Source organism: Papilio xuthus, unplaced genomic scaffold, assembly GCF_000836235.2.
Source record: "Papilio xuthus unplaced genomic scaffold, Pxut_1.1 DF827461.1, whole genome shotgun sequence".
Taxonomy (NCBI): domain Eukaryota; kingdom Metazoa; phylum Arthropoda; class Insecta; order Lepidoptera; family Papilionidae; genus Papilio; species Papilio xuthus.
Genome location: NW_013531188.1, coordinates 4,362,787 through 4,379,024, shown reverse-complemented (window position 1 = coordinate 4,379,024; position 16,238 = coordinate 4,362,787). Strand labels below are relative to the sequence as shown.

The 16,238-nt window shown below is 34.9% G+C and overlaps 1 protein-coding gene across 1 annotated transcript; it reads left to right on the top strand.

The window, feature by feature from the left end:
• The first annotated feature begins 297 nt into the window (after nucleotides 1-297).
• Nucleotides 298-3,094, top strand: LOC106119346 (uncharacterized). Its single transcript, XM_013314264.1, has 3 exons — nucleotides 298-376; nucleotides 1,658-1,771; nucleotides 1,879-3,094. The coding sequence occupies exons 2-3, from the start codon at nucleotides 1,679-1,681 to the stop codon at nucleotides 3,055-3,057; spliced, it is 1,272 nt and encodes a 423-aa protein (XP_013169718.1). The 5' UTR covers nucleotides 298-376; nucleotides 1,658-1,678; the 3' UTR covers nucleotides 3,058-3,094.
• Nucleotides 3,095-16,238: the final 13,144 nt, after the last annotated feature.

Genomic DNA, 16,238 nt, shown 5'->3' with positions numbered 1-16,238 from the left:
TGTAAATTAGATATAAGTATTTGTTTTTAAATTGTTCAAACTTTCGTGAGACATTATACTAAACTGATATTTAAACACGGCTCAAACACTAAGGTATATACGTCCGGTGGCGGCACCGGACGTATATACGTGAGTGTTTAGCCGTGTTTATATATCAAGTATTTGTTTAGCTCCAAATCTATATGAGCCTGTGAAAAATGACTAGATCCAATGGATACTTCCCAATGAACTTTTGCAGCGTATAATGGAAACGCGTATACATCCGGTCAGACAAAACACTCACTACCCGTGACTATTGTCGATGGGGACGACAGAGGCTGTCATTGCACTGTTGTCCCCTGGGCTAGCTGGACGAATACTTCGGGATTATGCAACCGTAAGTAATTTTAAGTAATTATATTGGTATATTTTAACACCGTTGGTGTCGTAATAGGTATTATTGCAAACATTTTTGTAGTTAAAATGTTTATACACTTTGTATAGTAGCCATTATGATAACACATTTTATGAACAGTGGTAGACGCTAGCAACAACATCTTCGCAGGAATGGGCTAGCCCGCCCGGTTCAATACCACGACCACACAGAAGACAGGCTTTACTACCAAGTAATTCCGCATTTCGTCTGATAAGTGTGCGTTCTTGAGGCCTAATTTTAGTTATCTTTCCCTAGTGTTGTCTAGTTTCCCTGTCTAGTCCTTGGGAGAGGGTTTTGACGGAGGTGAGGACGAATAGTAAGGGAAATATTCTTTTTCTGTGTGTCCTCCTTCGTTTAGTAACGGTAAGCAATGCATCTGCAATTGCGGAAGTCTATGGACAGCGGACTTCGCTGTTTCAGCAAGTTTAGGTTCCCGCTTGTTTGCTTGCCGCCTTTTAACGTAAAAATTAAAAAGGTGGCCTGCGCCTTTTTTCAAAGTAATTACTCAGTAGCAGTGACTATTTAAATATTTTATCTATTCTAGACGAATAATAACTTGAGTACAGGAGGATAAAAGAAATTCTTGGCTTTTATTACAACTGGGTCAATGTCCGTTTTCGATAAAATTCAATGGAACAATACTGAACGTTGACAACAATCAATATATAGCAGTTGTTTCGATAGTGGTCATTCGGAGCGTAACGGATATAGGCTCTTTTCATGACTATTTGTAGTAAAGTACCGTAAATAAATATGCCGGGATTTTTCAACACGCCGACTTCGGCTTTCACATATGTGAACTGACAAGTCTAATCGGCGGCACTGAATGTGTTAACATTCCTTGTTACTTTAAAGATGTATTTTTGATAGAGCCTTACATTTATCTATACTAAACATTACTTTCTTAGGACCTACGCCTTTAAAGTTTACTTTGGTACGTATAAATGTGTACCAATGTTTAAATGGTTAAATTATTTTGTGAGGCAAACTTCCGTAATTATTTTGGACAAATCCGACTGCAAGGTCATCGGACGCCCATCAGATTTAATAATCTCGAATAACATTCATGGTTTGGTGGACATTTCCTGGCTTCCGTTTTGATTTCATCACAACATGTCCGCCATTTTTCTATTGACGTGTTACGTTTAAGATAATATATTTGCGGATCAAAAAATGTAGGCGTCCCAGTATCTTTCATTTTTTAATCTAAACTGCTTAATAAACGATTACTTTATGTTCCAGTTGTTATAAGAGACCGAAAATATGAAGAAATACACAAAAATATTTGTCCTTTGGATGGCAGTGCTACTGCAAGTGGCGTGTTCCTTCGACATTCAGCCACCATCTCAAGACCACGTACGTAAACTTATTTTATTTCTTAAAAATGTCCTACTGTCAAAAGATTTTAACCAACTTTTACTTATTATGTGCTTTAATTCATAGTATGAATTTTTCGTTTTCAGGACGAATTAGCAGATTCAATAAGGGGGCGACGAGGTGTTATCGAAGAGGAGAAGTTTTTTAGTGTCAATACTGATATGAGAAATGACAATATAAATCAACATACACTCTGGCTTCCTAGCGCTTTGCACTCTGATGAAGATCCTACAACTAAAATATCTATCACCAATGACGTGAAAAATCCCATATCACATCAAACAACTGAAAGAGTGACAGATAAACCTATTGGACGTGGAGCGAGGGCTTCCAACGAGAACTGGGTTAAACTACCTTTTCCTAACGAAGATAAAACCCGAGACAACATACTAACTCCTCCAAAAGCATCAGGCGATCTTATAAACTCACGTATACCACGAGTTAACTTTGTTACTCAGAACAAAGGTTTGGACACATCAGAATCTAGAAATGACAGAGAATCCGTTCAAAGATCAACTAGAACTGATAATATAAGAACAGAATTCGTTCGACCAGATGAAGACGACTTGATGAAACAAAAACCGGTATATCCGAGACAAGCAATCTACTATCCGGAAGATCCTCGACGAATGTTTTACGAAGATAAGTACTACAACGATGGTTTGTATAGACGTGACCCCTACTATGATTTATACGATCGTAAAAGATATTACCCAGGTCCTAGAGTCGATAGATACGATGAGCCTTATGATAATTATGTACCACGGAAACCTAAGAGAATCATATACTACGCTCATTTACCAGAAGTAGTGAGGACACCACCGAGTGTCGATTTAAGATATCGATATTCTAATGACCCATATCGACGATTCGATGACGATTATTACGCGAGAACTGGCAGGTACGATTATCGATTTAGAAACAAATATCCGTACGCTGCTTTAAGAAAAGATGAGAGGAATTATAGAGATTTAGTTATCGCTGGCACAGATGCTAGAGACAAAAAAATCGACGAAAAAGTAACTCCAACTCCTATATTACCTAAGAAAGATGATAAAAAGGACAAACCAGTAAATGCTAACAATCGAAATGCGAATAGAAATACTATAAACAGTCATCAATATCACGAAACTGCTACTAATTATAACGATCAGATGAATCATAAAGCGTTTGTAGATTCTAAAAGACCTGATGATGGATATTTCAGATTCGATGAACCATTTTTCCATTCCGCTATCGATGATTCATATCAAAGGAAATATTAATTAAATCAACTAATGTATTCTTTTGAAGTTTTCAAATATTATTAAATACTTTGAAAACTTCGAAGACTAATTAAAATAATAGATATTAAATGGGTTTTTTTAATTGGTATAATTTAATATTAAAATTATAAGACAAGTGTAAAACTATTCATGTAATCTGACAGTAATAAATTGGACTACGACTAAGAAGTGTCGTTTTAATTATTTAAGGGGCGTTTCCGCAACGACAAATTGTACAAGTAATAAATCGGCCGTTTAAATTAAAACACGGGAGGGTGAAGATGAATTTCATTAAGAATTAATTAATGTCATTCTTAAACCGTTTTGTTTTTCTACGCGAATAAAAAACATCTGTCGGAGATGTTCGAGCGGCGACGCGTTTTCGTGAGGTAATTAAGCAATAAATTTTGTGGCTGGCAACATCTCGAGGTGGGGGCCAATTACGACGCGCATTTAAGAAAATAAATGTTCAACACTCGAGTCGCCGGCGTTATTCTGAATCTGGTAATTATACATCGCATCACAGGATTGTAATAATATTGAAAACACTTATTAAATTGTAATATCGGGATAATAACAACATTGTCAAATTTCCTTAAAAAGTCTTAATTAACTGAGTTGCAGTAATTCAAGGCATTCAGTGGACGCTAATGAAGATATATTACGATTAGATATATTTCCAGAAATTTCATTTTTACACTAGCAAAATTTAGGATTAATTTGTAAGTAAAATTCAAAATTTATTTCTCAAAAACATTTACATTTCCTTAAAATCCTTCACACGAAAGTATATCGCAGTGAAATAGCCAATCTTTATCAGAATACGGACGCGAAGACGGTACAGCGACGAAACCAACTTGACTAATTAGTCTCAGGGCTTAGAAAAAATCCCGCGACATGACAGCGTGTAATCAGGGGGATAGATTTTGTGTTTTAGCTTTTTTAATGTGGCAACCCTAGCGGATTAATGGCGGGCCCATAAATAACACGTAATTAAATGTACGCTATGGGGCTGGCTAGCGAGAATCTTAAAGTTTTAATGACATTTTTATAAATACGAACACCATTTGTGTCTTACAAAGTCAACCGAATCAAGACATATGCTCTGGAAAGGTTTTAAAGTTGTCTATGTAGCGAATATCAAATATATTTTTTTATAACAGAAGGCGGCAAACGTGCAGCGGGAATACCGAGGTGTTCAACGACGATATTCAAAGAAAATATTACTATGTTTAGACAGTCTCATCTTGGGTACGTTTCGAATTATAATACCTAGGCTAGAAAAGCTATACCTTTTTGACGAATCGATGTACAAACAAAATTGTAAACAATAAAGTTTTAATAAATGTCAGTAGTCTCGTCTAGATAATAAATTAAATCTAATAAAAATCAATAATAAGCATTGGCTACATTTATTGTGCAAATAAACATAGAATATGGACACGGCGATCCTTGATGACTTGAATTATTCATGGAGTCCCCGAATTGTGGTGACCACATGTTTTTTTTATTTTAATGATTAACAGTAAAAAAAATCTATATATATAAAAGAAAGTCGTGTTAGTTACACTATTTATAACTCAAGAACGGCTTTACAGATATGACTGAAAATTGGTGAGGAGGTAACTTAGAGCCAGGAGACGGACATAGGATACTACTTATTCATTTTTTTTTCAAATTTAAGCCTTGAAGTGCTGCTTTTTATTTAAATTACTAATATTATAAATGCGAATGTTTAGATGGATGGATGGTTGTTTGAAGATATCTCGATCTCGGTTAAATTTGGCATACGTATAGAACATAGTCTGAAAGAACATATAGGCTACATTAATTACGTTTTTTATATATCCACGCGGACGGAGTAGCGGGCGACGGCTAATACTATAAAAAATAGAAAATAGTTTTTAATTCTTCCCATAGTAAATGATTTCCTAATTTAAATATGATTGATCTTGGATAACCTAAAATCAATGTTAGAGAAGTACCGCTTAATAAAGTAATTTACGTAAGTCAGCTATTAATATTATTAGAATTCCAGTAAACCACAGTGTTTCTGAGCACACGTAGCGGTGTCGAACCTGCGGTCTTAAGTTCCCAGACCGCATCAGATAATGTGCTATTCCTAGACATTACTTACTAATTTTCCTACGATGTAGGTAGAGTTTAACTTAATCTAAAAATCACTAATATGGGGCTGAAATTGAGAGCTATAACTAATAAAAATTATTTTTATAGTAACTACTAAGAAAATGATTTTGAATAAACACACTTATTAAAGTTATACTAATTTATAATCATGGATTTCCGACACCAAAATCTCTGTAAAATACCTATTGTTATCCCTGTCTTTCATCTATGACAAGACAGAGATAACAATTTGTTTTAAACGGGGATATAACTCATAAAACCATGGTAAGATGACTTAGAATGTCCGCAATTTAGGTTGAATTATAAATTAAGGGGTTTAAAATCTATACTATGTTTAATATTGTGGTCACCCTACAAAAAGGGTTGTGACAGATGCTCTGTGGGAGTCCGTTGTACAACATTATATAATTCCGGCAAACAGCAGCAATGTCTTGAGGCGAAATTCATTACCGTCTCCGTTGAAATTGCCGGAATAAGGCATTACACGGCCTTCACTCAAATTTAATCCCGGGGTAAGCGGACCATCCTAATTGAAGACCTTGTTTGTGGTAATAATATAAAGGGTTGTTATGTTGTATTCTTTTAAATAAATCTAAAGGAAAGTAAGCTTGTGCAAGTCAATGAGAAATTTTCTAAATTATCATTTTTTCTTCAATTATTTTATATTTCATATGTTTCAAATTATTTATAGCTCAGATCACAATTACAGTTGACTGGAACCAATGACAAGTCGTATCAAAATCTCATAAGAACATGGTCTTTGTGGCTGAAAACAAATTTCAACTACTAGCAAAATGCGACTCTATTTTAAAAAAGTTAACTTTTGAAGTCGAGTTCAGATATAGATTAATTTGTTTTGTATTTATTTCATTAGCCTGTAACTATTCAAGCACACAGCATTGTATTCACAATTTTAGAACCAAATATTAAGCTTCATTACAAGTGAAATAAGAATTCAAAATGTATTCAAAGCAACTTAAAAGTCATAAAGTGAGTTCAAACGGCCCATAAATGTAAGTAGCGACATCTAGCGGCGCGCGACAACACGACACCCAAACTATTAACATGTCAATAACAATTTGGTGAATTGCATTTATGTTGTTATAAACGAGTTCCGCAGGGTAAGGGTTAAACTTAGGGTTGCCACATAAATGTTAACGTTAGGATAAATTTTACCTTCTCATTGTTGTAGTTGATTATTACATATGCCTTTTTCTTTAATTTTATTACCTTTATCAAAATTAAATAAATGACACATGGTTTAAAATTACATTTAAAACTCAGACCGAAATTTTAACGTAAATAATTAAACAAATGTGACATTTATGGATGAAATAGTTGTCGCCCGCGACTCAATCCGCGCGGAATTAAAAAAAAAACTAAGTAGACTATGTGTTCTTTCAGATTATGGTCTACATCTATGCCAAATTTGATCGAAATCCTAATCTAAACTTTCGCATTATTAAGGTTACCGTAATAGTTTTTAATACTAGTTATTAAGTTTGGTGATAACCCTTAACATATGATACGTCCCCGTTGGTAAACAGTAAGTGAAGGGTCGCATCGTGTCCCGGGACATGTCGGGATCGGCCGGGACACAAGGCTACTGATAATTTTCAATTTGTCCGCAATACCTTAACATTAGTTATTCATTAAACTCCAGATATGATCCGGGTAAAGTCGTAATTAATATTTATGTTCATTGTCCCTTTTGTCTTGTATTTTAAATTAATTCGTGACCTTTTATTATTCAGTTGACTTTACGTAATTTAGCGCGGAATGGAAATGACCTGTTATCTATTATCTATATACTAATATAAAGCGGAAGAGTTTGTTTGTTTAAGCGCGCTAATCTCAGGAACTACTGGTCCGATTTGAAAAATTCTTTTTTTGTTGAATAGTCCATGCGAACAATATTTTTTTTTTAAATCCGCGCGGATGGAGTCGCGGGCGACAGCTAGTATTATATATGTTAAATAACAACTAGCTTCTGCCCTGTTAATATGAGACCTACGTATTTAATTTGGTTTTATTTTACATATATATACTTGTAAATATTCTCTATGGATTTATCGATATGTATACTTTGGTTTGTGTTGAAACTTTAAATCCTTTTGAGAAATTTATATCTTACTAATATTATAAATGCGAATGTTTAGATGGATTGATGTTAGTTAGAAGGTATCTCCAGAATGACTGAATGGATCTCGATGAAATTTGCCAAACATATAGAACATAGTCTGGATGAACACATAAGCTACTATTTAAGTTTTTTATTTAGCTTCATGGGGACGAAGTCGCGGGGACAGCTAGTATGAAAATAAAGCTTTATAAAATCGACTAAGCACAAAACGAGTTGTAGACGAGTTAAACGAATGTGTCACACCGTAAATTATCGAAGTCGTGCGACAATGTATCGAATGGCTTTCTTAGAAGCGGCGAGATTCAGTATCAGAGCATCTCGCGAGGACTCGCTTACTCATTTTACTTTATGTGACATTTTATTAGAACTTAAAGAAGGTATCTTGTCGAATAACGAAGGTGTTATTTTGTTTCTGAGAAGAATTTTTGTCGCCAGTCTCATATTAAATGTACAGTTGGGGACGTTAATTTCCTACCCATATTTTTAAAATGTCATTTGACGCTCAAATTGGAATTTGGTCGAAAACTTGTCATAGCAACATATTTTGTACAGAATTATAGTTCTTATTGTGATAGTGTTTTGTACGACATTCGATTCTAAGTGGGTAGTGAATTTAATTCTTTGACTGTAAATCACAAACAGTGTTGCCAAACATTTTTATGTTTATGATACTAGGTATTGCTAACGAAAATAAAATTGTCTTTTATTTGTACATTATAAATTATATATTTATGTTTTAATTTTTTATAGGAATGTAGAATGAGCGAGACTGTCAGGACCAAAGTGAAGTCCCTGGTCTCTACCTACCCCCCTGGGTTACGGACGTAAGTTGTTGTGGAAAAAAAAAACATACAATAAAATGAAATTAGAACAGACACTATTTTGTCTCAAAAAGCTTAAAACAATATGACTCTTGATAAGGCAGAGGAAAGGGTTTTAGGAAATTTTAGGATATCCTTAGAGTATCGTGTACAGGAATCAACATCACACAACATAAAATCTTCATTAAATATTGATTTAAATTATATTTTATACAATAATAAAACTTTAAAAGCATTATCATTTATGATTCCTGTTTGCTTTAAAATGATTCGAACAAACGTATATCAAAGCGGTGCTACAAAGTATCTAATCAAATAAACAAGCTCACTCATTAAGAATAACGTTTGCTTAACTTTTTGACGCAATGCGCCTATTTGTCTAACTCCGGCGTCTAAATGATGCAAATTGTAAGATTACATACATTCATGTCCGTGTAAACATGTTATGTATGTTTGTATGTTCGCATTTGTTTAGAGCTGTTGTAATATATGTAACAAACTTCGTATTTATATATTCACTAGATGTCGCTCGCGTCGTTCGCTAGGAATTAAAAATATAAACTTAAATAGGCTATGTGTTCTTCCAGACTATGTTCTACATCTATGCCGTATTTCAACGAGATCTATGCAGCTGTCCTGAAGATACTATTAAACATCCATCCATCCAAACATTCGTATACATAAGTAAGAAGTCACGTAGTAAGATTAAATAAATATTTTAATTAGTATTATTCATATTAATATCGCAGTAATCGTAACATTTAAATTATTTTAAACAATTGGTAATTAATTAGCAAAGAGTTTCCACAAACTTTTTGTTGTAAAATTTTCCAATTCGTTATTATATCTTGGTCAATCGCGAGCACTCTGTGCTCTTTCCTCGTCAGTACTAACATAAATAACAGTCCAACATTTCGCGTGAAATACACATCACACGTTCAATATCTTTCCACAAAAAATGATACGATGTCCAGATGTAATCGGAAACATCGCGTCTGAGAGATGGTGCGAATAAATAATAAAAATATTGGCTATAAAGACAATTGATACGTTATGAGTGGCGATGCATGTCCGGCGGGTTGTTTATGGTTAGTGGGCTATCGACACGGGCAGGCGCGGGTTCGATACCCGGCCCGCGCAAAAACGGGCCCGACACAACGCCCGCCGTAATATAATGCGAAATGATCGCCCGTAATGTGTGTACGGCGCAAAATATTGCGGTACACAAATATCGCTAGGAATTATGCTCCATTTACACTAATACATTTTTAAAAGTTCTTACCTAAATTAGAAGTATGAATCGGGATATAGTCAGAATTGGATGAATAGAATCTAAATCTGACTATTTATCTACCTTATGGTCCTTGTACAGAAAAGTTTCATTAATGAAACAGGTCAGTTATTACTTTTTTTCTGATTTACAAAATCGATTATTCTTTTACGATATCATAGTATCTTTTAAGTTGCTGTAACAATTTATAAGCGTTGTTTGTTTCTTTTCCGAACAAAAAAGTCTGTGGAGTTTTTTAATATGAATATTTCGAATTAAATTATTTAGTTAGAGTAGAGCATACTGCGCTACGAATCCCACGTCTTCGTCCCACGGTGGGGCTTACTTTATAGTCTTGTCATATCGGTTAATGGCGGGCGGCTCTTTGCTGCCGCTCCGGGTACACCGGCTGCGAACGCGGCGACATCTCGCGCCTTTGATGACCAACCCGCGTCTAGCCTAAATCAGATCAATGGACGTTTTGATCACGTAATGGTCAATTATAACTCACCCTATTACAATGATAAGTTAATTTGCATAAAGCAAGAAATAACTGAATAAACAGCTAATAGAAGATTTTCGTTTTCAGGTTCCAACTCAACTACACGATTCTCTAGATGCTTTTACATATTTCTTAAAGGATTTGTTGTTGTTTGTTTTTTATCACCAACAATCTGATTAAAGAAGTAACAATTTAAATGACGAATGATAGAACGATTGTGACGTCGAAAACCTCTTGTGCCGATCATAAAGTGTTGAGTGAGGTCAGCGTAAAGGCATAAACTTTAATAGATCAGGGCCATATCAATATTATTAATATTATAATTAACCTGTCACTGATACTCAAAAAAAGTAGCCTATGCGCTATTTCAGGCTGTAAATTAATCTTCAGTTATGTTTAGCCGTTCTGGAGTTACGTGATAACAAACATCTTTCTATCTTTATAAGTAAGGAGTAAGATAAGAAATCAATTACTATAGCTGTCCTGTTCTGCATTTTTCTATACAAATAAATTAAAATATTTAGTAAAGTTACTCTGAAATTATCTACTCTATGTATTAGAGCGCAGGTGCTTTGTAAAATTTTGCCAAAAAATTTACTTATATCCAAGAGAACCTCTGTTAAGCCCTAAAATTCTGTTCACGTCGTATTTCATAAGGTTTTACTTATGTGGATGAAACTACATATTTTAAACACACCCTGTATATTTCCTTAAGAATATTATTCTATTTTAACAAAAGTCTCAGTTTATTTAGGATTTTTGTTATATTATGTACATACACATGAAATTGTGTCCCACTCTTTATAATAAATTGGGCAGACTTGCAGTAGTTTTCCAATATGAGTTCTATATCTGTACCAAATTCCATCAAGATCCGTTGAGCCATTCCGGATATACCTTCAAAGTATATATTTTTATACTTTTCACTAATTGAAATATAATTAGAATTAACAAAAAATCCTATTTTTAAAGGAAACTTAGACAAGTAAGCTGCAGAAGTCATCGTAAACTTGAAAAAGTTGTTAGTTTACTGTAATTTCTATTCTATGTCGATGTTAATAAGAGTTATACGGAAGTGTTGAGTAATTCTGCTAGAACGGGGTGGTAATAAATTACCGTTCGAGGAGTGCACGTATCGGTCACTACTGATAAAAGTCCTCTTTCACTGGACCGGTTTGTGATCTTCTTTAGAGATGTTACTTCAAACTTTTCGATAAAGTAGTGTACACTACACATATAATTTTGATTATGACTTCGGGGCAAGACAAAGTGCATTCGTTTGGAAGCGATTTAATAAGGAACTTCAAGAATGGATAGAACTGATAATAACTTTTGATGCATCGCGTGATTGTCGCGCGTAAGTTTCATACATTTATGAAGTTCATTATGGAATCGCTTCGAAGTGAATGCACTAAGTCTAACCCCGCTGGACTTCCATTGCTGTCAGGAAGCTGTGTCGAAGTGTTAATTTTATTGTTTATTTAAATTTAAGACTTAAAATGAAGCCCAAGAGTTGTTAGGTTCATATTAAAGAAATGAAAATGTGTTATATTTCATTATTTAATTTTAAGATTGGTTAAATATAGTAAAGTTAGTAATGTTATCTATTAGATTTTTTGTTAGGTCTAGTTATATCTGTTTCGAAGTATTTAAGACAATATTACAAGACAAAGACGAAATAAGGTCTTGGTTTTCTTAGTAGACTGGTAATGTTAACGATATCGATAAAATAATATTAGTAAACGTCACAACACTACGCAGTACAAACACCAGCGCGTTAGTGTTCCCTGCACGTCCCGATCAGCTGCGGGCTTTTGTCTGTTTTCTTTTTAATTACCTCCAATAAATGCCCTCTCATCGACCCTTCTGTTCAGGATAGGGGACCACTTGCGGATGCCTCTGGACATAAAAGATCGATTACTTGAGGTCACGCCGAATTTACTTCGTATTTACAAAACTTCACGTTGAAATTTGATATCACTATGCCCTGATAACGTCGGTAGCTAACACTAAGAAAGTCCTTTAGTGTAGATTGAAAGTACTAAATGTACAATTAGGGAGACCACTTGTATGCGGCAGCAAGTACATGTCTTATAAGAATACCTTAATCGTAGTAACTTCTTGTCTGAAGGGTCGTATCAAAAGGACGTTTAGTTGAATTTTTCACTACCTAAGTGTATTTGGTTACAGCACGCGTCAGCCATTACGCGGCCAATAAAAAGACACGGCTGAATGTAAATCTCGTAAAGCACTGAGCCGCGGTCGGTATGGCCATTACAAAAATATAAAGTGTCCCATCAAAAGGGCAAGCTGTTAGGGCGCGTTTGGTATTCGAGTGCGATTCTACGAGTCCCGACGGCCTCGCTCCGTAAGGGCGGGTGTCCATGGTTCGTTATGACGATCGCTACATACGATGCACCATGAAAACATTTCCAATAGTTCTCTGTGGTAATGTCGATAGGATATCCGTCTGTGGAATCCGCCGCGTACTTTTTTTTAATTTCAAGTCGTTGAATAATCGATGCTTTGAAATTCATGATCGTTTTGTTGGCCGTCCATGTCTGTGTCACGTACCGTGGAAGCCCGCCTTAACATTGAGCGTTTGTGTTTTATTGATATTTTAGCTAGGGAATGATTTTTCGCAGCGACTGTACGACTCTCTCGGGGTGCGACCGTTAGTATTGATGACTGTACCCCGGTGACGGATTCGGGGAGCGAAATATTTTTTTTCGTACTGGAAATAAGCGATTTTATCGTTATAATAAATAAGCATATTATCAAATAATGTTGTAGATCTTATAGATTCTACGCCAAAATAGACGTCAGTTAAAATTTTCTAACTTTAGTTAACATACTAGTCAAGCCTGAAGGCAGTTATGCGCTAAAAACCATATCGTGTATTAAATGTATCCCGCAATTTAATTAAAATTTACATTATATTCTTTGAGTCCGTCCCTGTATTGAAAAGGACATTTGCTAAACCACCGTATCACCTCTCCATCAGAGCGCTTGCAAGATTCAAGGTAACAACCCTGGGGGTGGTCCTAAAATACGGATATGATTAGACTGACTTTTACCGGATATTACCGCTTATCACCGCTCGTGCGTAAAGCCGATTTATGACTATTTTTTTATTTTATTGCGTTTTTTCAATTTACCTGAATCTCGCAGTTTTATACGGCACTATAATATTTTATATCATCTAATATTAAACACTTTCAGTTACCGCGACTTTTTCCGCGCGTAATTCAATTAAAATATCTTTTTTATAACGAACAGACCAAAGATCGACTATAATTTTGGTCTACTATCCCTTCACTTTTTTTCTACGAAAATTATAGGAAGGGCAGGGCAGGCAAGTGAATTCGGCGGAGGAAGGATGTATAGAAAAGGTATATATCCTCTTTCCGTTGGTTAAACGTAGGCAACGCACTTCCAATCGGAGAAGCCTATGGCAGCAGTCGCTTCGCTATTTCGGCGAAACCAGCTGGTCCCTTGCTTGTTTGCAACCTTATATGACAAAAATATATTTATGTTTAATTATATTTTCCAATATAAATGTAAATTTTTATAAATATGTAGCGTTTGTCGATACCCAGACGAGTATGATGCATAATGTTCCGCGAAAATAAACAATCAGTTTAATAAATCTCGATGTACGAGATACAAAGATTCCTGTGCCGCGGTCCTCCGGCGTCACTCCGCAGGGCGCTCTGTCCTTCCGAGTAATTACTCCCCTCCCTTTGTCTCGCCTCCACCATAAATACAAAATAATATTTATATCCAACATTGACAAAATTATCGATGTCTTTTGCATGATACTTTTAACTTTCTTTGTGAATTTAATTGAACTCATACAAAGTTTACCCACCCACGATACCCACGATGGTTTGATAGTTAAAATTCCGTATTTAAAAAGTTCTTCGAAGGTCATAGGCACTTTTCTACTAACGTTGTTTTAAAAGAGGTGCGATTTCTTCTTCTCTATTTGTTCGGAACGAAGTACGAAGACACCATAAAGAAGACAAGTAATTTGCACTTGGTCTTCGACAAAAAGGAAAACAAAGGAGCATAATTAGTCACGTGGGGCGGTCGAAGCACGCCTTACAAGTTATTTCACACAGCCATTTCCTAGCTGTGTTTATTATCCCCGCTGTCCCCAACTAATTTATTGGGCCCTTAGCGCCCTTTGCTCTTAGATGGATCACCTAATTTAACATTAAGGTGAGCCCTCGCTCCTTGTCGATGGACAGTCATAATTTTTACGTGACTTGTTCTTAAGATCCATTAGAACTACGCACAATGAACTAAACATTGGATTTTTGCACTTTCATAATACTTGGAAAGATAATCAAAGGAGATGACTTGAGAATAGTGTGATTAATAGTCCAACTCTAACAAGTGTTAGGAAGGAAATCCGACACTGTGCCGATGTACTGGCACAACACTAGCCTTACTAAAATGTTGACGTTTATGTCCCCTCAGTAATTATTCTGACACTTGACTAAGTAATGAAAGCGGGCCATTCACGCCAAAGGCAATTACACAATCTCACATCATATCGGCTTGAAGCACCATTATCAATACTACTTTACATCGGTGGTGTAATTAGGTACCATCTTGTCAGTCCTACCACTTTTCTCTATTATGACAACTAATCTCCGTGATTTTTGTGTAAATAATATGATTTTCATTGATTTGAATTGTTTTTCTACAAATTCAATAAAACAAAAGCGCACTACCACACATGAAAACAAAAGAAGGAAGCGAGCCAGTTGATTGTGAATCCCGGTCTCGCGTCTATCAAGCTAATCTACAATGCTCTGTGCGCATAAATCGGTGCACAGGGTTTGCGTAAAGCACTCGATGTCCTACAAGGATGCCCACTCAGCGTGCGATAATGCGACACAGCCCTTATCTGCCTCGGTGACAAATACCACCGGCACATTGTCTGGAGAAAATACTACGCGAGTCGAAACTCGACGCTTCATTGCCCGCGCTTTACGGCTCTTCGGTAGATAATTCTTGAATAGTAGATTTAAGATACGCACTGAAATCTTTATAGTCCATTCATATTGATATTGTATAAGTTTTGTTCAACTAATCATTATAATTAAAATCACCAAAAGTTATTTTACATTAGTTTTGCTTGCGATATTTATGAAGTTTAAGATTCGGATTATTTCCAATATATTATTTTATTATCAGTTTTTTTATATCTGTATAATTAAACAAGTGGTGAGTGTTTATTAACTATTTATTGAATAGTTACAACAAGCGTGCGTTATGGTAGCAAACACTTATGTCCAACGAATGTCCAATGAACAATTGTTGCCAGCATAGGAAAAAGTTTATACTATAATAATTTAAATGTTGCCAATACAAAAAGAAATTAATGAATATGAAAAAAAAACAATAAAAAAATTATGTGAATTAATTGAACAATATCTGATTTACTAAACAAAGTGACATTTAATTCCTTATTACTTATATTCTATGTTTAAGTTTAAAAATTGGAAAATATTTATTACGTATATTTTCATACGTGTGTGGTTGTCGTCGCAGTGGAGTTATCAAATTTCGATTTACGACTGGTGCTTATCTGTATGCTCATGTCGCCTTTATTTTTTATTCTGTTCTGTTGTTTTTCCCGGGTATTATATGAATGTCTTTGGAGTTTTCGGAGTCGAAGTGACTAAGGAAGATGTGAATTATATCAAATCCTACTTAGTAAAGATTGAAGTTTTTTTTAAAGAATGAATATTTTATAAAATCTTTCAACATTATCGCCTACCTTAATAGACAATATAAAGAAGCTTACTATTTAAACAGAAGATTGTGAAAAAAAAAATGTATTCGGAGTAAAATTATTTTATTTATTTGTTAGTTTATTATACAGGTTAAGGTCTGTTGTGTCTGTAATGGTTGGTGGCTTGAAGGGGTCGGTTGCTGGACACGTAACGATGTTTGAACATTAATTATCTTACCAAACGACCACCGCAGAGATTCTCATTGCGAATCTTCGCAAACTTCAAACTAAAGTTTATTCTCTTCGTTACCTTACTGTCTACTTATTATATGTCAATACTCTGTCCCTTTATGTACAGCATTTGTTTTCTTTTAATTAATTGATTTAAAAACAATATTAATTAGTCAAGTATGGCTGTGTTGATTTTATTTGAAAGCTGTTTAAGCTTAGCTACAGCCTTGTAATACAGAAGCGAATGAAAAATCTTACTTCTTACTTATTACTAAAATTATAAATGCGAATGTTTAGATGGATGGATATTTTAATGT

Coding starts and splice junctions, on each gene's coding strand:
- LOC106119346 (XM_013314264.1), top strand. CDS start 1,679: ATGAAGAAATACACAAAAATATTTGTCCTTTGGATGGCAGTGCTACTG. Junction 1,772..1,878: donor AGCCACCATCTCAAGACCAC/GTACGTAAACTT, acceptor TTTCGTTTTCAG/GACGAATTAGCAGATTCAAT.